The sequence below is a fragment of the Saccopteryx leptura genome, chromosome 2 (assembly GCF_036850995.1).
Source record: "Saccopteryx leptura isolate mSacLep1 chromosome 2, mSacLep1_pri_phased_curated, whole genome shotgun sequence".
Lineage (NCBI taxonomy): Eukaryota > Metazoa > Chordata > Mammalia > Chiroptera > Emballonuridae > Saccopteryx > Saccopteryx leptura.
The window spans coordinates 279,173,194-279,194,718 of record NC_089504.1 but is presented as its reverse complement, the minus strand read 5'-3'; the positions used below and the strand labels follow the sequence as shown (position 1 = coordinate 279,194,718).

General features: G+C 38.5%; 2 protein-coding genes across 5 annotated transcripts in view; both read left to right on the top strand.

Moving 5' to 3' along the window:
* Nucleotides 1-18,769, top strand: part of MDM4 (MDM4 regulator of p53) — a 46,801-nt gene extending 28,032 nt beyond the window's left edge. Inside the window, exons 6-12 of one of the 4 annotated variants that reach the window (XM_066361988.1) lie at nt 2,508-2,575; nt 3,279-3,378; nt 5,583-5,743; nt 7,639-7,788; nt 9,978-10,058; nt 12,377-13,943; nt 14,357-18,769. In XM_066361988.1, coding sequence (XP_066218085.1) covers nt 2,508-2,575; nt 3,279-3,378; nt 5,583-5,743; nt 7,639-7,788; nt 9,978-10,058; nt 12,377-12,949 — 1,133 coding nt within the window. In that variant the 3' untranslated portion in view covers nt 12,950-13,943; nt 14,357-18,769. Of the gene's footprint in view, nt 1-1,506; nt 2,576-3,278; nt 3,379-5,582; nt 5,744-7,638; nt 7,789-9,977; nt 10,059-12,376; nt 13,970-14,356 lie in introns of those variants that run through there. The other 3 variants (XM_066361986.1, XM_066361987.1, XM_066361989.1) reach the window with 3 other exon arrangements.
* A 2,236-nt stretch (nt 18,770-21,005) lies between these two features.
* On the top strand, nt 21,006-21,317 carry LOC136392027 (small ubiquitin-related modifier 2-like). Its single transcript, XM_066364024.1, has 2 exons — nt 21,006-21,162; nt 21,241-21,317. The coding sequence occupies exons 1-2, from the start codon at nt 21,006-21,008 to the stop codon at nt 21,315-21,317; spliced, it is 234 nt and encodes a 77-aa protein (XP_066220121.1).
* Nucleotides 21,318-21,525: the final 208 nt, after the last annotated feature.

Sequence of the window (21,525 nt, the reverse complement as noted above, 5' to 3'; positions counted from 1 at the left end):
TTGCTCCAAAGAGACAGAGAGAGGGACAGGTAGGGACAGACAGACAGGAAGGGAGAGAGATAGATGAGAAGCTTCAATTCTTTGTTGTGTCACCTTGGTTGGTCATTGATTGCTTTCTTATATATTACTTGACTGGGGGGCTCAAGCCAAGCCAGTGACCTCTTGCTCAAGCCAGCGACCTTGGGCTTCAAGCCAGTGACCATGGGGTCATGTCTATGATCCCGCGTTCAAGCTGGTGAGCCCATGCTCAAGCTGGATAAGCCCTCGCTCAGGCCAGAGACCTCAGGTTTCGAATCTGGGTCCTCTGCGTCCTAGTCCAATGCTCTATCCACTGTGCCACTGCCTAGTCAGGCTCTAGTTAATTTTTATACACATTTTTTTCTCTGAATATTAAATCTATTTTAAATTTTTTATTTACTGATTTTAGAGAGGGGAAGGGAGAGGAAGAGAGAAAAACCAATTTGTTGCTCCACTTATTTATGCATTCTTTGGTTGATTCTTGTCGAACCCACAACCTTGGCTCCTACCAGCCAAGCTACCCAGCGAGGGCCTGAACATTAAATCTTTAAAACATTTTATTTTTCAGCTTCTCATTTTGAAATTATTTCACTTAGGAAAAAAATTGCAGGATTATTAAAGAGTTCCTTATACTCATTACCAGATTACCCTAATGGTAATTACCTTACATAACCATACACAAGTAACTTTGTCTGCTTTAGCACTTGGACTAGTACTTGTATTTGATCTTTGTAAAATGTGTTGCTTGTGCTGAATTTTATTTGAAAGAACAAATGAGACAAGTGCTTTCCATATCACCTATTTTATATCTTTGCAAATGAGCTAAATAAACCCATGACTGAAGAAAATATATAAAGTGAACATGGTTCTTTATAAACCATTCTCCAGATTTCCACATGTGTCCTAATAAAATGAAATATATGACAAACTTATTTTAAAATTCCTTTGTACATTGTCATTTTCTCAGATAACTTCTTTTTTTGTTTATAATTGTGACCTAAAATATAAATGACAGTAATCAGTTTTTCCTTTTGGAATCAATTTTCATATTAAAATTTGAAAGCTTGCTATGGGAAAACATTTTTTGGTTGTTTTTCATTTTTCTCCAGATTATATTTTGGTAATATATTTTGAATATATCAGTAAAGAAATGCTTCATCTGCATTGTATGTTAATTGACCTTTGTAGGCTACTGTGGTCCAAAAATGCTATTAAACTTCTCAATATTTCCATTTATCTATAACAATACTCTAGAAATAATGCTCTTTATAAATTACAATTTTTAAAATGTTTGCTTTGTATAAAGCAGCTGAACGTGATGCCAATTGTAGGTTCTGTTATTCTTTGCCAGTCTCTTTAGATGAGGATATTTCTGTAAGATCTCTGGACCTGATAGTAGCTGATGATCCCAATCCATGATTGGCTTACATATAAGCGTCTCCGTTATTTATAACCTCATATAATGAGTGGTCCACATTGAATTCTCTGAAGCTAAGTTTTCACCTTCTGTTCTACTTGAAAACTTTCAAGTCCTTGAAATAGATTTAAAAAAAAAAAAGGAAATACATTTCTTGAGACTAAGAATTTCTCTCAGGTTATTGTTTCCTTTCCTTTTTTTGAGAGTGGGGGGGGGGGCTTGAGTAAAACATTCTCTACTTCCACTTTCTTCTTAGGAAATATTTATATTAACTGGGAAAAATAAGATTTGTTGATTAAAAAGAATCTAATCTATATTCAGGTGATGGGAATTTAAACTGAAAATCATCATTAACATTTAGAATGTACGTTTACATGAAGATACACTATTGTGTCATGAAGCAAGTGAGAAATTCAGTGTTTCAGATTTTATAGCCCTTTATAACTTTTTAACAGTTGAAAATAAAAATAAAAAGCCAAACCTTATTTTGTTGTTTATAAGTTAGGCAAATTTGGTAATAAAAAATACCCATAGGGGACTGAGGATGGCTCCATGTCCTCTGCCTCAGGCGCTAGAATGGCTCTGGTTGCAACAGAGCAACGCCCCAGATGGGCAGAGCATCGCCCCCTGGTGGGCGTGCCGGGTGGATCCCGGTCAGGCGCACGCGGGAGTCTGACTGCCTCCACGTTTCCAACTTCAGAAAAAAAATACAAAAAAAAAAAGAATATAAAAATAATACCCATAGGAAGAGATGATAAAAATATGCCCCATTATTTCCTTTTGGAATCACTTTTCATATTAAAATTTGAAAGCTTGCTATGGAAGAATATTTTTCAGTGGTTTTTCATTTTCCTCCAGATATATTCTGAATATAGCCTGTTTTGGTTTTTATGGTTTTTACCAGTTTTAATTTTTTCATTCCTTTCGCATGAGAGCCTTGTTCACCCAACATGGAGAAGTGTACTTCTCGAGGGACCAAACCTGGCTCCTGGGTTGTTTGCTGAGGTCCTTTTGTGTGGAAAGAATGGTTATTACCAGGGAAGGTTTTTCTTTTGTTTTACTTGCTGTCCAGATGCTGCTCAGACACTCGCTATCGCACAGGATCAAAATCTGGATATTCCAAGTCAAGACCAACTGAAGGTAAAATCACCAAATGGTGACTTCTTTTGTTGTACAGAGTGGCCCCTTCTCTGTACCTATGGCTCTTGGCCTCCCAAGACCTTTAGAATTTAATAAGAAAGGTTCTTGGGAGTTCACAGACCAGGGACAGAGTGAAAATTCTCTGTTCTTTTCAAACAGAGTTCCAGGCTCTGAATCTTTCCTTGGGATGTAGCACTTCTGATCTTCAGTTCTTCCAGTTGAATTTTCTTTTGTGTGTGTATATGATGGTATATGTTCATAGGTGTTCTAGGAAACTGCTTTATTAGATTTTAACAGGCTTGTTGTAATTAAAGTCATGTCAGGCCATTTCTTAAAGCTTCCCCAAACATGGGAAAACCCTATGGTCATCTTGGTATATGGTGAGGATTTCATATGTTTTCTGAATTATGCCTAATTTTGTAGTAGGTTAAAGGATTTATATTAATAGCCTACTTTTAACAGTAGATTTTGGTCTTTTGTGCAGAGATTTTTTTTTTACTCCTAGGTTTGGGATATTCCTAGCTCTGCTCACAGTGGGTTGAGTTGTTGCCTTTATTTGAGGACTGTTGTGAGCTCGAGTTCTCTTTCTTGTGTGTAACCTATTGTGTTGCGCACGCTAACTGGTGAGCTAGAATGGAACTGCTACATCCCCTGGTCTCAGTCATTTCTACTGCACTGATAGCTGCCTTTCCCTTCTTTTCAGCAAATTTCAGAGGAAAGTCCCAGTTCCAGGAAAAGTACTGGAGAAGGCAATATTCCCACAGTGCCTACCTCACAGTACAAATGCACAAATTCTAGAGAAGGTAAGTTTTGGATAAAGGCTATGTAGACTTTTTGTTGATGACTTCTAGAAATGGCATCTATCCCAATTAAGCATTAGCTATAATTAATACTATTATATAGAGAACACAAAAAATAATAATGCTGTCTCTTTGCATGTGAAGTAGCAGGGGCATATGTCATACTTATTTGTCATTCTTTTCTGAAAATTTTTCATCCTTGTCATTGTTGTTAACCTTGAAGAAGGTGGTAGAGCTCTTTTAGCAACCCATGATTACTGGGACGGAGGAAGACCCTTCCTTTAGCTAATAAGCTAATAGGAGATGGCTATACATTGATCACTTTGCCAGTGGTAACTTAGTTGTTTTGGTCTTTTAAATCTTGGCACCCCTTGTACATAGTTGATTAGGTTACAATTTTTATTTTGATTCCTTTGCTTGATGCAAATTTTCATAGGTTTTTGAGGTTTGCAAAAATAGTAAAATATACTTAGTATCTCAGAGCCAAGACTGAGACATAAGAAGCCTAGTGGTTCCTTTGCCCTCAGGTGGTAATTAATCAGATCTTTGTCATTCATACTACATATGGTATGATTAGGTTAAATGAGTTAATTGATATTTTGGAAGTTTCCCCCAAGTCCCATTTCATAAAACATCTCCTAAAATTTTTTTCTGCAAAAATGTATAAAATAAAAAAAATCCCTCAAAGGTTATTTTATGGAATAATGTGTTTTTGTCAAGGTTCATATTTGGAGCAGTGGCAGGAAAGTTGTGCTGTTGAAATTGTTTTAAATGTTTAAAATTGAATCAGTTTATCATGCTGGATTGTTTTCCTCAAATTGTGTTTGAGTGTAAACTGAATATTGGGCTAGCTACCTATTTACCTTGGAGCTTATTCTAGTCTTATGGCATTAAATGTGTAGTTTTGTTTTTTTAAATTCAAGTTTTTGCTTGTTTTCTACTTTTAGAAGGCTATTTTAAAATACATAACAGCCAGTGTAAGAGAGTATATATAATATATGATGTAAATTTTGAGAATAAATAGCTTAATATTTTCAGGAATATGTATAGATAGAGAGGATAGAAGTTTTATATGTAGGAAGACTGGCTTATTTCCATTCCCTGGATGAGAAATTACAGAGCTTGACTAGATGAAGATAACTTTAATATTCATTTTAAAAGATTGGTTTCTGATAACTTTCGCAACGAGTAAGTAAACAAAAAAGGTAGTTGAAATTTCCGAGTATGGATATAGGCAGGGTCAACATTAATTTGTAAGTTGGTAGGATAAACTTTTATTCTAGCAGGGACTTACTATTGCAGAAATTTTTCAGCCATGTGTGCCTCAGCGCATTTAAACACCCGTGGTTGCCATTGGTATGCTTAGTGCATTGGGAGAAGAGGTAGAAGAGAGGGAGAAAGTAAGAAAAGAGTAAAAGCACAACAGAAAAGAGTGCATGATGGGAAAGAGAGGAATGGATTTCATGTGGTAGCAACACGTATGTTAGTAACTGCCTTGAATGTCATTGCAGAACATAGAATCTTACTTAATATGTGGGGCCTCAGTGCGTTTTGGATCTGTAATATTTTAATTAATTATTAATTTAGAATTTGCTGTATTTTTAGCTTTTAGATATCTTAACTGTGAAAGAACCCACTGATCCAGAAAAGACATAGGTATTTATTTAGTCAACCTAGAGTTTAGCATTTTATAGTGGTTATTACCATATAAATTATTGAGAAATGTCTCAAAATGCATGGTACCAATGAGACTGCCTTGACAACCATTTATTTGCCTGTGTCGCATTCCGTACCACCTCCTATCACGGGTTTGGCCACTGTGTCATCACCACGTGCAGTCCAGGGGATCAGATTCCATGTACTAGAGAACAAGACATTCCTTAGTTGTTACAGTGGTAAGAATGTTTAAAATGCTAGTAAAGGATCATTTAGAAACCCCTTTGGAATAATGTCATTGTTTGGATGCTTTTAGAGTTTAAATTTCTTGATAAATGATTATCTATTTCTAGTATCCTTACTTGCTAATGAAGTCTAATCGGGAGGGAGGAGATTTAGGCTCTGCAACTGCAACAGGTATTTGGTTTCTGATTCTTACTGGGAGTAGGCATTACTTTTTACATATAACGAGATTGTGTAAGTATTATAAAGAGTCTTGATTCTTAAGGGCTGTATACATAGTTATCATTCTTTTCATTTGACTTCTGCAGATGAAGACTTGATAGAAAATTTAACCCAAGCTGAGACTTCTAGGCTTGACCTCGAGCTTGAGGAGTGGGATGTAGCTGGCCTGCCTTGGTGGTTTTTAGGAAATTTGAGAAACAGTTATACACCAAGAAGTAATGACTCAACTGATAAACAGACAAATCAGGTAAATTTTATGTTTGAAAAGGAACTTTATTTTTAAAAGAGTAACAATCTTGGTTGCTCTTGACCATACAATGCATTCTCTTAAGAATTTTCATACAGTGCTGTGACTTTTAAGTGCTGTCTGTATGTAGACAACATGCAAATTTATATCTTTAGCCTGACCTCTCCCCTAAATACCCAACTTCCATACCCAGCTGCCTATAAACACTTTACTTAGATGCTCTGACATTTAATATGTTTAAAAACAGAACTTTTTTTTTTTTTTTACACCCCAAACACTTCTATCCAGTCTGTTCTTTTTCGTTTCTATCCTCTACCCAGTTATTCCAGATCAGGGGTCGGGAACCTTTTTGGCTGAGAGAGCCACGAACGCCACATATTTTAAAATGTAATTCTGTGAGAGCCATACAACGACCTGTGTACGTTACGCATTATCCAATAAAAATTTGGTGGTGTCCCAGAGGACAGCTGTGATTGGCTCCAGCCACCCACAGCTATGAACACGAGTGGTAGGAAATGAATGGATTGTAATACATGAGAATGTTTTATATTTTTAATGTTATTATTTTTTTTTTATTAAAGATTTGTCTGCGAGCCAGATGCAGCCATCAAAAGAGCCACATCTGGCTTGCAAGCCATAGGTTCCTGACCCCTGTTCCAGATGAATGTCAAGGGACATGATTGATTTTTTTCCTCTGTCATATGTCATATTCAGGTTATTCAAAACATCCAGAATCTATCTAACCACTTTTATTACTTCCACAGTCATACCCTAATCTAAGGCATTATCATTCTACTTCTTTATCTTATTTTATATTCTGCATTGCACTTCTCATTTTGTAAAATGATTATTTTTTTATAATTACATATGCACTGATTATTTATCCCCACTAAAATGTAAGTCCAGGGCTTTTGTATTATTTTTTTTTAATTTTTTTTTTTTTTACAGGGACAGAGAGAGAGTCAAATAGAGGGATAGATATAGACAGACAGGAATGGAGAGAGATGAGAAGTATCAATCATCAGTTTTTCGTTGCAACATTGTAGTTGTTCATTGATTGCTTTCTCATATGTGCCATGACCGCGGGCCTTCAGCAGACTGAGTAACCCCCCTGCTTGAGCCAGTGACCTTGGGTCCATGCTAGTGAGCTTTTTGCTCAAGCCAGATGAGCCCGCGCTCAAGCTGGCAACCCCGGGGTCTTGAACCTGGGTCCTTCCGCATCCCAGTCAGATGCTCTATCCACTGCGCCACCGCCTGGTCAGACCAGGGCTTTTGTAGTATTAACCACTCTATTCTGTCGCCTAATACCTAAAACAGTATCTGACATAAAATAGTCATTCAATGAGTATTTGTTTGATAAATGACATATAATGGCAAAATAGTAAGTGGTCTCTTAAGAATATTGTAGAAAAGCATGTCATAAATTGTCCATAGTTGAATGCAGAAAGTTATTTAAGAATTCAGAAAGCAGAGGTTTGAGTTACCGTCAGTATTTCTCATATTTCTTCAACAAACACTGACCATTAAAGAAGGAATATCTCTCAATTAATAGAATGTTTTCTAGGTCCTCAGAATGCCACTTACAGAAACAAATTATAGGGAAGGGGTTCTATTTACTTAAGCAACTATGAGTCTTTAGCTTTTAAGCTCTTCAGTATTGTTTCTCAGGTGTTATACTTGATTTACTGTTAAAATAGAAAATTCTTCACCAGGTACCTGTACATCAGTTAGCTTTTACATAGTAGGTGCCAAGTATTTATTGAATGGATGGATGTCCACTGGAGAAAGGCTCAGTGTTTGGAAATATGTGAGGACATTGAGTTTTGAGTTCATTTATGTTGGTTCAACATCTAAGCCTCTGATTACAAAAAACTCATGTTTGTTTTTTCTGTTAGGATATAGGTACTGCCATTGTTTCAGATACAACAGATGACGTGTGGTTTTTGAATGAGTCAGTACCAGAGCAGTTTGGTGTTGAAAGAAAAGTTGAAGCTGCTGACGCTGAACAAACAAGTGAAGAAGTAGGGAAAGTGAGAGACAAAATGGTATGTTGTGGAAATATTTCACATTGGTTTTATTTATGTGTGCGTGGTGTAATCTATTCAGATCGGGTGACACGACCTATACCAGTGGTTTTCAACCACCGGTCTACTAGAAATTTCGTGCCAGTCTGCAGAAGAGTTAACCACTCTGATGTTGGATGAAGATTATAGACCCAGTGATCTTAATCAAATCGCTTATGCTCAGGGTGATTTCTCCCTTAGCAGTCCCTGAAATAATTGTTCTATTTTCACTGGTTCCCAGGTGTAAAAAGGTTGAAAACTACTGACCTATACTATACTGCTTTGTACAACAAATGGCTCACATACCCCTCGCCCGTTTCCTTCCTTAATATTTTCCTGTATCTAATTTTAAGATTTACACTAAGTTAACCAAGGCTGCCTTAAAAATAGGCTAGGACTCCATGGGTCAAGTTTCTTCTTTGTCAGAGGCAGTAATCTACCCTTTTCCTGCTTGCCTAGTTTCTCATTGAAGAGGTTTTTTTTCTTCTGGAGATCTTGTTTTGTTAACAAGCCAAAGTTCTAAATGGCCACAACAGGATTTGGGTGGGGGAATTCGGCTTTCATAACCATTTTATACTCAACTGGAAATAGACAGATGAGTTATTCCTACATATTACAGATTTTAAGTAGGAGGAAAGAGGGAGTTAGAATTATGAGTACACATGATGTGAATACACAGAGGTGAAGGTCATGCAAGTGTGTCCTCAGGTTTCAAAATGGGCAGCAGATCCCAGTGCCTGTTGTGAGCAAGAATCTCAATAAATGTCCACTGAATAAATATAGCAAAAAAAAAAAAAAAGACCTAACTGGGTTTATTCTTTTAATTTAAGGGATTTTCATTGCGATTTGGGTTCCTGAAGGAAGGGATATAATCCTGTATGTTCATGGTAGGCAGATAGATGCTTGAATTCTCTTTGACTAGTTTTGTGGGTAGCATTAGAAAGGAGTGTAGGCGGTTAGAATGAAGACAAAGATGACATTTGGAAACCTCTGTAGAGAGATGGGACTTAAAATATTTGAACTTTTATGAGAAAATTGCTGTATAGAAGGTCATAATTATATTATAATTGGTTTTGTTCCAGTTTGTGGAACAAAATATATATGATTCGTTTTTTGTGTCATAAAACTAGGGTTTTAACTTAGAATTTTAAATACTAAAATTTAAAATTTAGAAAATACTTTCCACATATCTTTTTGTTTCCTGGCCCATGGGTATGTTTTTATAGGGACAGCCAGAGTATCACATACCTAGTTGTACTTTTGAATATGAAGAATAAAATTTTTTAATTTTGTTTTTTAATTGATGAATAAAATATTAAAGTACTTTGTTTTCATTCTTCACATCTTTTTTTGTTTTTAATTTTTACTCCTTTAGAGAAGTGGGGGGGGGGGGGGAGATGGGGCAGGGGAGGAGCAGGAAGCATCAACTCCCACATGTTTCTTGACCAGGCAAGCCCAGGGTTTCAAACTGATGACCTCAGCATTCCAGGTCAATGCTTTATCTATTGCACCACCACAGGTCAGGCATTCTTCACATCTAAGTTTCTTATTTTATACAGTGCTGTTAGAGTATCTATCTAGATTCCCAAGATAAATTTCCACATTTAATAATTTGTAGCTCTTTTACTCTAATACTGTTGTGGGTTTTTTTTTCTTTTTACTTTTCTTTTTAATAAGAGAGAGAGAGAGAGACAAGAAGGGATGAGAAATGAGAAGCATCAACTTATAGTTTCATCACTTTAGTTTATTGAATGTTCTTCATATGTGCCTTGACCAGGGGCTCAAAGCCAAGCCAGTGACCCCTTGCTCAAGTCAGCGATCATAGGATCATGTTAATTATCTCACGTTTAAGCTGGTGACTCTGTGTTCAAGCTGGCAACCTTAGGGTTTCGAACCTGGGACTTCAGCATCCGAGGTGGGCGCTCTATCCACCACACCACAACCAGTCAGGCTTAAGTCATAAATTTGAGTACCTTCTCCCTTCTGAATGCAGAAGATATTTGGTAACTCTCTGGGTGCCAGTTGTGTACAGAATCATGCTTTTTATCTCATTTAAGCTATCTCCTTTGAAAGTGGTAATGATGGAGGCAGAATGAGCTCTTTCGGCTCTTAGGTAAGTACCTCATGTGAAATAGGTAAACCTTACTAATGAGATGTCTTTGCCGTCACAGGTTATTGAAGCAGGAAAAAATGATGACCTTGAGGATTCCAAGTCCATATGTGATGATACTGATACAGAGGTTGCCTCTGAGGTACGAATCTGTAGTAAAAGAGCTGTTTTGCACCTGTCATGTCTTCACATGGCAATGTTCCAACAGTTCATTGTGAAGAATGCCATTTCCCATTTTCATCCACCTTTTCTGGGTATTAAGAGATGTTGATTTTTTCACATTTTGTTAGAGGTTTTTAGGAAATTTGAGACAAGATGAGTTGATCCAATCTTCCTTCCTTGAAAAGGGATGACTTATATTGCCTCTCAGTGTGCCTTTCACCCTGCTGTAAAAACTCTTTGAACATGATGCAGTGGATAGATATTCATAGTAGTTCTGCACTACTCTCCCCACTAATACCTATAATTCCAAAGATAGACTTAGAAGCTATCTAAAATTATCAAGTATAAAAATTATATTTTCATTGCTTTCTTAAAAAGAAATGAAAAATAGCTAAATTTCCACATTGATTTCTATTAATTGAGGGGTAATAAAGATTTAGTATAAAGTTTTTAGGTAATAGGTATGGATTTGTCACCAATTGACAGCTCAGGTTTAGACTTGAATGTGTTCCTTGCTTTTCTATTTCCATGCTAGTTCCCCATCTATTTCCATGCTAGTTCGCCATTTTCCTTTAGTGCTTCCCTCAGCTAACTCACTGGAAAAAAGGGAGTGATGAGGGAAGCATAAGGAGGGGATTTAACTTTTTGCTGTTAGGGGATAGAAAGGTTTTAGGTTGTCTCTGGTGTTGCTCCCTTCCCCACTCCCACCTCGCCACTGTTGACCATTATGGTAACTCATTGCAAATTATATGTACATAGCTAAGTAATAAAGTGGAATATGTTGGCCCAGTAAATGTCCTTGACCATAACACAAATAGCATAGTTAAGTGTTTCCATCTTCTTCAGACTTCTGTGACTACTTGGACCCAGAAAATCTATTAGATTTTATTTAGTCAAGTAGACTATATTTCATCAAATCAAAGATGCCACTGAATTTAACAAGCCTATTATTTTGTGTACTACTAGAAAAGGAAGGTTGATGCCAGTGAAATTATGACACAGCCTCTATTATGAATTCCAAATCTTTATGAAGTTCTGTTGAGTATTTGTGTAATATTTATATGAGAGCTGAGAATCTTCAACTGGAACAAGAATTTTTTTTTTTAAGTGATAGGTGGGTAGACTTCTGCATATGCCTCAACTGGGATCCACCCAGCAAACCTCCTACAGGGCGATGCTCTGCCCATCTGGGGCTGCTGCTCCGTTGCTTGGCAACCGAGCTATTTCAGTTCCTGAGGTTAGGCCATGGAGCCATTCTCAGTGCCTGGGGCCAACTTGCTTAAACCATTCGAGCCATGGCTGTGGGAAGAGAAGAGAGAGAATGAAAAAGAGAGAGAAAGAGAGAGAGAAGGGGAGGGGTGGAAAAATAGATGGTCGCTTCTCCTGTGTGCCCTGAACAATAATCGAACCCAGGACTTCCACATTATAGTCTGATGCTCTACTGTTGAGCCAACTGGCCAGGGCCAGCACAGGAATGTTTTGATTTTTTGAGGCTCTCTGGAGCATTCCAGTTTAACAAAGGTTCTGCCCCTGCCTCTTGATATAGGCAGTTGAATTATGACTTCTAAACTTGAAGTGCTTGGTCTTCATTCTGAAAGCAGTCAAGTCAGCCTGTGTCAAATCATTGATCCTGTCAAAGCCAGGCAGTTATTCACATTAAACACTATTAACTTGTTACAGGTAGCTACCTTTGAATTAAGTAAGGCATGTAAAATTTATTGAGCTCTAGCATCTCCTTATTTGAATATGGAGAAGTAGGAAAAAATTTGTCATTCAAGGATAGAAACTTTCATTTTTCAGACGGGGTGATTTAGTCATACAATTAACTACCTGTGACCCTGAGAGCAGTCAGAAAGCATGAGTAAATTTAGCATTTTTTAAATCTCATAATTGTAGCTTTTTTGGGGGCCAGATTTTATAACATTTCTTAAATATTAGGGAAGAGTGACAAAGTGGTATCTCTTCTTCATTTCTGAGCCCCTTACTCAATATAAGAGTTAGTAGTACAAAGAGAAATGGCCTAAAAAGAAGGCAGTGGTGAAAAGCAAACAATGTAAATTCCACTCAGACCAGAAAGCCACTCAGACTTTTGAGGGAGAGGAAAGGGGTAGGGGATGGGGGACATGTGGGAGAGAGAGAAAAGTATCAGCTTCTTTCACTTAGTTCCATTTAGTTGTGTACTCGATTGCTTTTCATATGTGCCCTTACTGGGAGTCGAACCTGTGACCTCTGGTGTGCTAGGTCTGTGCTGCATCATGTTCCTCACTGAGTATTAATTAGCTGTACTTATCTTCGTAGGATGAATGGCAGTGTACTGAGTGCAAGAAATTTAACTCTCCGAGCAAGAGGTACTGTTTTCGGTGCTGGGCCTTGAGGAAGGGTTGGTATTCAGATTGTCCTAAGTTAACCCATTCCCTCTCCACGTCTGCTATCACTGCCATAACTGAAGAAAAGGTAAATGAAGGAATTGATGTCCCAGATTGCCGAAGAACCATATCAGCTCCAGTTGTTACACCTAAAGATGTATATAGAAAGGAAGAAAACTCCAAACTCTTTGATCCCTGCAACTCGGTGGAATTCTTGGATTTGGCTCACAGTTCTGAAAGCCAAGAGACCATATCAAGCGTGGAAGAACAATCAGCTAACCTATTTAAACAGAGATCAGTTGTAGGAAACGTGGAGGATTGCCGGAGTCTTTTAAAGCCATGTAGCGTGTGTGAAAAAAGACCACGAGATGGGAACATTATTCATGGAAGGACAAGCCATCTTGTCACTTGTTTTCACTGTGCCAGAAGATTAAAGAAGGCTAGGGCTTCATGCCCTATTTGCAAGAAGGAGATTCAGTTGGTTATTAAGGTTTTTATAGCATAACTGAATCAATGAAATTACAGAAATATTAAGTGTCAAAACATCAGAAAAGTTGTAAATAACAAATTTCTTCATATGTACCTAGGATAGTGCTGTCAAACATTTTTTTTTTTTTTTTTGGTTAACAGCAGTAAAAGAATTTTGAAAGGATATACATATAGAAAAATATTTTGCACATTTTAAAAATTAAGGTGTAATTAACAAACAATAGTGTTTCCTTCTGTAGACATCTGAGTAAATACCCAAAACAAGCTCTAGCAGACTATTTCTGTCACCTCAGAAAATATTCCCTTGTGTCCCTGTCCAGGCAGTTCTTCTACCGTTTCATGGCTCTCACCCTAGATTCATTTTCCTTTTTGCACAGGTTTAATTTGGCATCTAAATTTTAGGAGTAAATTTAAGTACTTACAGAGGATATACTATCCAATATATTGCATATGTGCTTTTATCAAAACCTTATAGCCGCAGATTTAGACAATTAGTTATAATCCTGTTCTCATGAAATTAGCCAAAGAAGACTTCACTTTCAGTCAAAAACGATATGAGTTTATCTTTTTATTTATTTTTTTGACAGATTCAGAGAGAGGGACAGTTAGGGACAGACAGGAAAGGAGAGAAGTGAAAAGCATCAATTCTTCATTGCAGCTAAACCTTAGTTGTTCATTGATTGCTTTCTCACATGTGCCTTGATGAGGGGAGCCTACAGCATAGCAAGTGACCCCTTGTTCAAGCCAGCAACCTCGCGCTCAAGCTGGTGAGCTCTCAGTCAAGCCAACAACCTCAGGGTTTCAAACCTGTATCCTACATGTGCCAGTCTGATGCTCTATCCACTGCACCACCACCTGCTCAGGCTTGGGTTTATTTTTAATTCAAATATTAATATACATCTCTGGTACAATCTTCTCAATTACAATTCTAACATAGAAATATAAGACCAGAATTTTATGCCTTAGCAGCTCTCTTTGTTTTACTCTGTCCTTGTTTTTTTGAGAGTTCTGTTTGTTTTTTTTGTTTTTTTTTTTCATTTTTCTGAAGCTGGAAACAGGGAGAGACAGTCAGACAGACTCCCGCATGTGCCCGACCGGGATCCGCCTGGCACGCCCACCAGGGGCGACGCTCTGCCCACCAGGGGGCGATGCTCTGCCCATCCTGGGCGTCGCCATGTTGCGACCAGAGCCACTCTAGCGCCTGAGGCAGAGGCCACAGAGCCATCCCCAGCGCCCGGGCCATCTTTGCTCCAATGGAGCCTCGGCTGCGGGAGGGGAAGAGAGAGACAGAGAGGAAAGCGCGGCGGAGGGGTGGAGAAGCAAATGGGCGCTTCTCCTGTGTGCCCTGGCCGGGAATCGAACCCGGGTCCTCCACACGCTAGGCCGACGCTCTACCGCTGAGCCAACCGGCCAGGGCCGAGAGTTCTGTTTTTTTTTTTTTTTTTTTTTTTACACTGTAAGGCAGCAGCACTCCATAGTAAGACTTCAGATGGGTCAGAGGCCAGTCTTTTGAAAATGGGAAAGTAATTAAAGAGAAGTGTTAATCTGAACAGTCTTTGAGCACATAAATCTTTGAACAGTACATATATGGTAATTGAATATCTTTAAATTGATTTCCTTATAGAAATCCCTGTCTACTTTTCCCATGAAAAAAAAAAAAAATCTTAGTCTTTGCCCAGGTGTATCAGTGTGTCATTTTGAAGAACAAGGACCTAGAATTATCAAATTGAAGGAGCCTAAGAATCACCTGCGTTAAAAAGACTAGCTCAAACACACCCCTTCCTTAAAGCACCAGCCTGCACACTGATCCCTGAGGTGTCAGCCAGGGATTTCCATTTCAACAAATGCTCCTGGAAGCTGATGCAAATGGGCTACAGACCACACTTTTGGACATCATCCCCTTAAAGGAGTGGTGTTTCCAGGTATAGGAAGTAGAATGGAATTTTTTTTAGCACCATATTTAATTTCTAGAGATAAGTTTTGTTAAGTAGAGTTTTAAAACTAGAATGCGCTCAAACCTTTTGTATTTTGCACGAGGCTAAAGGTCAAATTGACTGCTGAAAATCACAGAGTTAGCACTAGAACCCAAATCTAAACTATACTTTAAATCCTACTTGCAGTAAATCTTTAAATCATACTTGCTTGCTTCTCATTATTTGTTAGGTATTTAAATGGTGGTGCTTGTTGAATTTGGAACAACCAGCAACCTCAGAATACTGGGGAATGTGATTTGGCAGCCAAAATTGGACATTAACACTTTTTCTCAAAAGAGAAGTACCAGTAAATGCCGGACTTCTTTATATAATCAGATTGATTATCCCTCCCTTTGGGAGGACAAGTGAGGATGCCGAAGGACAGCAGCATTTTCTCCAGCAGTGCTTCTTCCTGGGAACGCTGCTCAGAGCTGCCTCCAGGCAGTAGTGCCCAGGGTTTCCCCCAGCAAATGGAACTAGTCCTGTGAGTTTAATATTTTGTTAGGCTATGCTGAATGTTCTAAAACTTCAGAAAGTTCAATTACTTTCCTTTCTCCCCCCGCCAGACTCCTCTTCATATTCAATAGTTTGACAGCCCTCAATTCTATTTTTTTCCAGTCAAATGTTTTTGTAGGTGGCAACTTAGGAGAGGCAGGGAGAGCTGGGGATCTGCACGAGTACCCTGTGATTGTCCTATAAAGTTGCAGTTTTTCAGAAAACTTTAAAAAAAAATCTTAAAATTTTGTGTTTGTAGATAGTTGATGCTAATTTTGGTACCTCATTGCACAGAATCCTCTTATGCTATCCGGCTTCCTCCTTTCCCCATTTGTTCACCTGGGTTTTTACTGTTCTCATTAGTACTAAGTACTTGGCTTAGAAGATTCTTGAGCTGTGTATTTGAGCTGCAAATATGGTAAACCTAAACTTGGGTTTACTGTGCCTCTCTGGGGCTTTTTGAATAGCTGAAAATGTTACAGATAAGTGTATCTGAGAAAGGTAGTTTTTCTTGGTACCTTACCTGAAATCCGAGGTGCTACTTCTTCATCCCATATCCTTATTGTCTTCTGGTAATACAGCACAGAAAGTAGAATATCTTATTTCTTGAGAGTAAAATGTGTCAGGGATACTTAAAAGGGCTGAATAGTGTTATCAGAACAGTTCTTTTGTACAGAAACTTTAAACCATTTTGATCTATTTAAGATTTTGTTCTTTTTTTCAATGGACTGCGGTACAAATATATTTTATTCACTGCCACTAAAGCAAAGCTTCATAGTTGACTACTGTAAGATAAACTCTTCCAAACACTACCGTTTATCTTTTAGTTGTATTTGGAGTGATCGTGTGCTCTGGTTTGCTGGACACCAGGTCAGTTTACCCCTGTTTGTCAGCATCCTACCTGGTTTGTCTTCACCTCTCTCCTTCCTCTCTCGGGTGTCTTCACTGGAATGTTATGTGGTCTCCCTGGTAGGCCCTGCTTGCGATGAAACCTTGGGTGAGAGGAAAGGACCTGTTAAAGTAGGTGTCAGTAGGGTTTGTTGTTTCTGCTATATCATGCCATAGACTTGTGGTCCATGTTAGCATCAAATTTCTTCCCCTTTTTCGACTTATTTATTTATTTATTTATTTTAGCCAGAGAGGAAGGGAGGGAGAGAGAGACAGGAACATTGAGCTGCTCCTGTATGTGCCGTGACCGGGGATCGAACCATCAACCTCTGTGCATCGGGGTGATTCTCTAACCAACTGAGCCCATCCAGCCAAGGCAGCATCAGATTTCTTGTTTTTATCATTTAATTATTTTTTTATGATTTGATAGAGTAAAGAAGGGCACAGAAGAGAGAGAGAGAGAGAGAGAGAGAGAAGCATCAACTCAGCATCAACCCGTTAGTTCACATAGTTCCATTGATTGCTTTGTGTACACCCTCTGATTGGGGGTCAAACACACAACCTTTGGCATAGTGCGTTGATGCTTTATCCACTGAGCACCCAGCCAGAGCCTTATCATTGAATATATATGATCACGTTATCCTGGACAAAGAATTCAGAGCATTAATGATGAATTCTTACAAAACAGATTTCTAGATCATAGCTAAAAATGTCTCCCTCTTAATATTAGCTTAATGTACTTGCACTGTGCTTATATTTGATATGCTTTTGTATATGAAACTGATACCAGGCTTTATAAAAATACTAGATCATGCCTTTAAATGCTATAACCCTTTCTTCACAGTCCATATATGGAATAGAATAGGCTCCCAATCCTAGACTTGAATCAGTGCCAGCCCTAACCTGCCATGAACTTCTCTGATATAAAACTGAATCACTGCCAAGCATTTGATATATGCAGTTGTGTTTTAATAACATATATTTAGATGTATATAATGCTTTTTGGAACATTATTTTGTTTGTAAGAATTTATTTTTAAAGATTAGAATTGTGTGTAGCTTTTTAAATGCCAGTTCAATGCAATGTTGGCTCCTTTAGAAAGTCATTAGTGAGAAATTGAGGAATGCTAGTCTTGAGTTCTACAGTGCGATTACAGTTTTACCTCTTGGTTCGCTGTAGAAAGGGGAAAGGTGGTTAATTAGCTATTTGGGTATTTTTCCACAGACTAGTGAACTGAAAATATATGGCTTTAGAAACTGTGAATCTTGTGTTTTGTTTAGTCGTGTCATGTGCTGAAGAACTTATATTGATGGTTCTCCCATTCATTGGTATACATGTGTGTGCACACAATATCAAGGTTGATAATACTTTTGCTAAAAAATGGATATGGATTAAAACTAGCTGTGCTTAGAATCTGCTCTTCAAAGCTAAAGGAACCTGCACGCTCTTTCCTGTGCCAAAAGTAGAATGTTCACTGTTGACAGATGTCTAGAATTTTGCACTGCCGTAGGGTGTGCAGAAAAGTTACTTTGATGGAATTTCCCAGATTTGTGATTAGCAGAGTTTTAGTTTAGCATATGAGGGAAATATCTTAGGACCCTGAACTGGAAATGAGTATCTGAGGTAATGGTTCAAGTTGCTCTCAGATCTAATTTGGGACAATTTTTCCAGATTGCTTCAATATATCCTTTCTGGCGACAGCTTTCCTTGTTTTCCATTGCTATAGTCTTTCAAAATCTCTTTTCTCCTGTGGAAGAATGTCCCATAAGCATTTTAAGATCTTTTGATGCATTGAACGTGCAATCCTAACTAATGCAGTTAGTGGTGAATGTGTCATTGTTAAAGAAAATATAATCTGTACTTGGATTTACTGTACCTTTATCAAGAGCTTTTTGAATGACTGAAAATGTTAAAGAGAAAATATATCTGGAGAAAAGGTAGGCAGTATTTCTTAGTGGCTTATCTAAAGTCCAAAGTACTGCGTCTCCTGCAGATGTTTTTTCCGTCATCCAGGATCTTCATTTAATGTCTTCTGGGAGTGTGGCACAGGAAGTAGAATCCCTCTTTTCTTGGGGGTAGAATGGGTCACGAATCATAAAAAGAGCCAAATAATGCTATTAGCACTTCCTTCCTCAGAACAGTTATTGGAACTTTGCTAATGCTTTAATGAAAATTGGCAATATCGTTATAACACCAAGAGTATATCGGAGCATCTGACTTTTTATCCCAATACATTATGGGGATTCTTTTTGTTTTTTGTTTTGGTTTTTAGGAGTGATTAGTTTACTGTCAGACAGTTCCCCTACTTTCTCCCTTACTACCGCCCTTTCTCCCTTGGAGTTCAGTTATTCTTTACTCTTGGATATTGCTTTTATACCAAAGATTTTCTGTATGCCTTGTCTTTAGATGTGGTTCCCCTTTCCCAGTCAGTCCTGGGGAATGTTTCTGTTGCAGAATTAGTTAGTGGATTCCAGCAATAAGGAAGGGAAGCTGTGATGTCAAGACAACTTGTAATCGAAGTTTCCTTAATGAGTGTCATGGGGGAACAGGGCAATTATTTTGACTACATCTCAGCACTGAGAAATTGAGGTCAGTCTTCCCTTTCCCTGCAGGAGGATTATATTTTTTCTTTTATAGTTAGCATTTTCATTCTTTTAAATAGGAATAAAAATGTCTCCTTCAGTTTTTTTTTTCTTTCCCCCCTTTAAGAGTAGTAGAGAATGTTTTCAAAGGGGAGTGAAATATGCCTGGCCCTTTGGCACTTGGCAAGGTAAGGGCCGTAAGCAGTTTGGGAATGGGACTGCCCTTAGTTTATAGCTGGGCACTCTTAAGTGCCTGACAGAAATAAGGAACATCATTACCTTGAATCCCTCCCTGACCTTTTTACACCTCAGTTTTTCTCATCTGTGAAACATATAACTACCCTCTGTACCTCATAGTTTGTTGTGGGGATTAAGTATGCTGAGCCACTTCGCTTATAATTGTCTTGAGTAAGCTATTAAAGTTAGGCAAGTCTACTGCCATACCACTTTGAACCCGCCCAGTCTTGTCTGAACTCAAGCTAAGCAGGGTCAGGCCTGGTTGGTACTTGGGTGGGAGAAGTTATGCGCTTGGTAGACCAAGCTCTGGAGTTCTCATAAAGTGAAAAGAAAATGGCAATTTAAAATAACTTGGGTATTGGCCAGCCCACTAAAAAAGGGAAAGCAATATTTATTGTCACATGTTCCTGCTCCACTAAGTTAATGGCTCTGTATCTTTTTGGTGTTTGCACTATGTAATGCTTTTAATGCCTGTTGATTCTGTTACGCTTTTTTGTGTAATAAATATTTCTCATTTTGCCATTTTATGGTGTCATTATTGGGGAAATGTGTAATTTTGTTTGTATACAGCAAAATCTCATTTTCTGTTTTTACATTCAATCCTTGGTGTAATTTGGGGACAAAGAGAATAACTTTTGCCAAAGAAGTTATTGTACTCAGACTGCAACTTTTGATTTTCTCTCCAGTTAACAATGAGTAATTTTATTTCATTTCCTTCCAATTCTGAAGGAAAACTCAAAATTTTGCAGAGTATTTTTAACATTCAGCTAGTTAGTGAATTTGTGGAGTTTTTAACTCACTACAGCCCTTGAGAATTAAAGAATATAGAGTATCTGCATGTCTGGAGTGTTAAAGGCAAGCCCTCTCTAGGCACAAGTGTGTACCTAACTCTCCTGAGCCCATGATGACATCAGGTTGTCCACGCTCTGCTGTTGAGGAGATTTCACACAGTGAGATGATAGATTTGTCTCTTGAGTTTACAAAGAGGTGCCAGGTGAATTCTGGCTAGTGCAAGGATATACTGAGGGTTTTGTCACAAAGTACACATTAATCACATGCTTAGCACCTGCTGTGGACTCGAGCTGGCCATGGCTCTTAAACTTTTGGGAATTATAGCCCTTTTTGGAAAGCAAATGAAGTTCAAGGAATCTCATTTAAAAAGCACAACATTTTATGTTCACTTTCAGGAGCTACGTTGAAGCCACTGGTGTGTGGCTTCCAGGTTCTGTTCTTTGGAGGGATATCAAAGGAAGGTGAGTCTGCTCACAAAGCTGCTAGTGCACATGCCTCTCACTTATGCCGTTTCACTCACCTCAGTGAAGGGATGTCTGGGTAGTCGTCCTGAGCTTGTGGCCAATACAGAGCTGTTGCAGATTGGTGCATGTAGGAAAGTGGCGGGAAATTGGGATGCTGCCCTGACACAAGTCCTTGGTGCGGACTATGGAACAGCAAGTCCTGAGGGGGCAGAACTGACAAGATTGTTTAATGGAAGCTTCTGAACCTTTTAGCCATTTTCTGCATACCTGCAAGGATTTAGTTAATCGTCCTTCTCTGTTCCTGAGCCTATGCTCTGCTAACTTGCTTGCTGATTAAAGAAACAGAAAAGACAAGGCTGCAGAGACCTGGGCTCAGTCCGAGAGGCTGGGAGTCCTCTGTACCCATCTTTTCTTTATGTGTGTCTTGTGTGTTTTCTCTTAAGTCCTGCAGTGCCTTCCTCTCGTGCACACCCATTGCCGAACTGTCTCAGCAGGTGCATAGTGCACAACTTTTGGAGGTACCCTTCCTAGAGTGCTATAGAAATATAGTAATACCACCTAGACTCCTGGTGCTGCTCATGTGCTTGTTCAGCGTGGACCCGGAAGCTTGTGAAGTGGCAGCTGAGACTCCTGCGCCAGCCATGATGGATGAAAAGCCCAGAGAAGGAGTTAAGACTGAGAACAAGGATCATACTAATTTGAAGGGGTTGGAGCAGGATGGTTTTGTGGTGCAGTTTACGGTTAAGAGGCATTCACCACATAGTAGTAAACTAATGAGAGCCTATTGTGAACAACAGAGTTTGTCACTGAGGCAGATCAGATTTCTATTTGACAGGCAGCCAATCAATGAAACGGACACACCTGCACAGTAGGAAGTGGAGGATGAAGATAAAATTGATGAGTTCCAGCGGCAGATAGGTGTGCATCTACTAAAAAGGGAACTTGCTACTTGATACCAGATCTCTGTTCCTCCAGACCAGGAAGACATTCTCAGAAAACCAGTTTTCTACTACATTCTGACTACTACAGTATCGTTTTCTGTATTCCTTCATCTTCCCCATTCCTTTATTGTACATAAAATAACTGATGTATGTTCATAGTATTTGTTTTTCTTTTTAACTAAATGGCCAATGGTATGTTTTGATTGACATCAAATGGAGA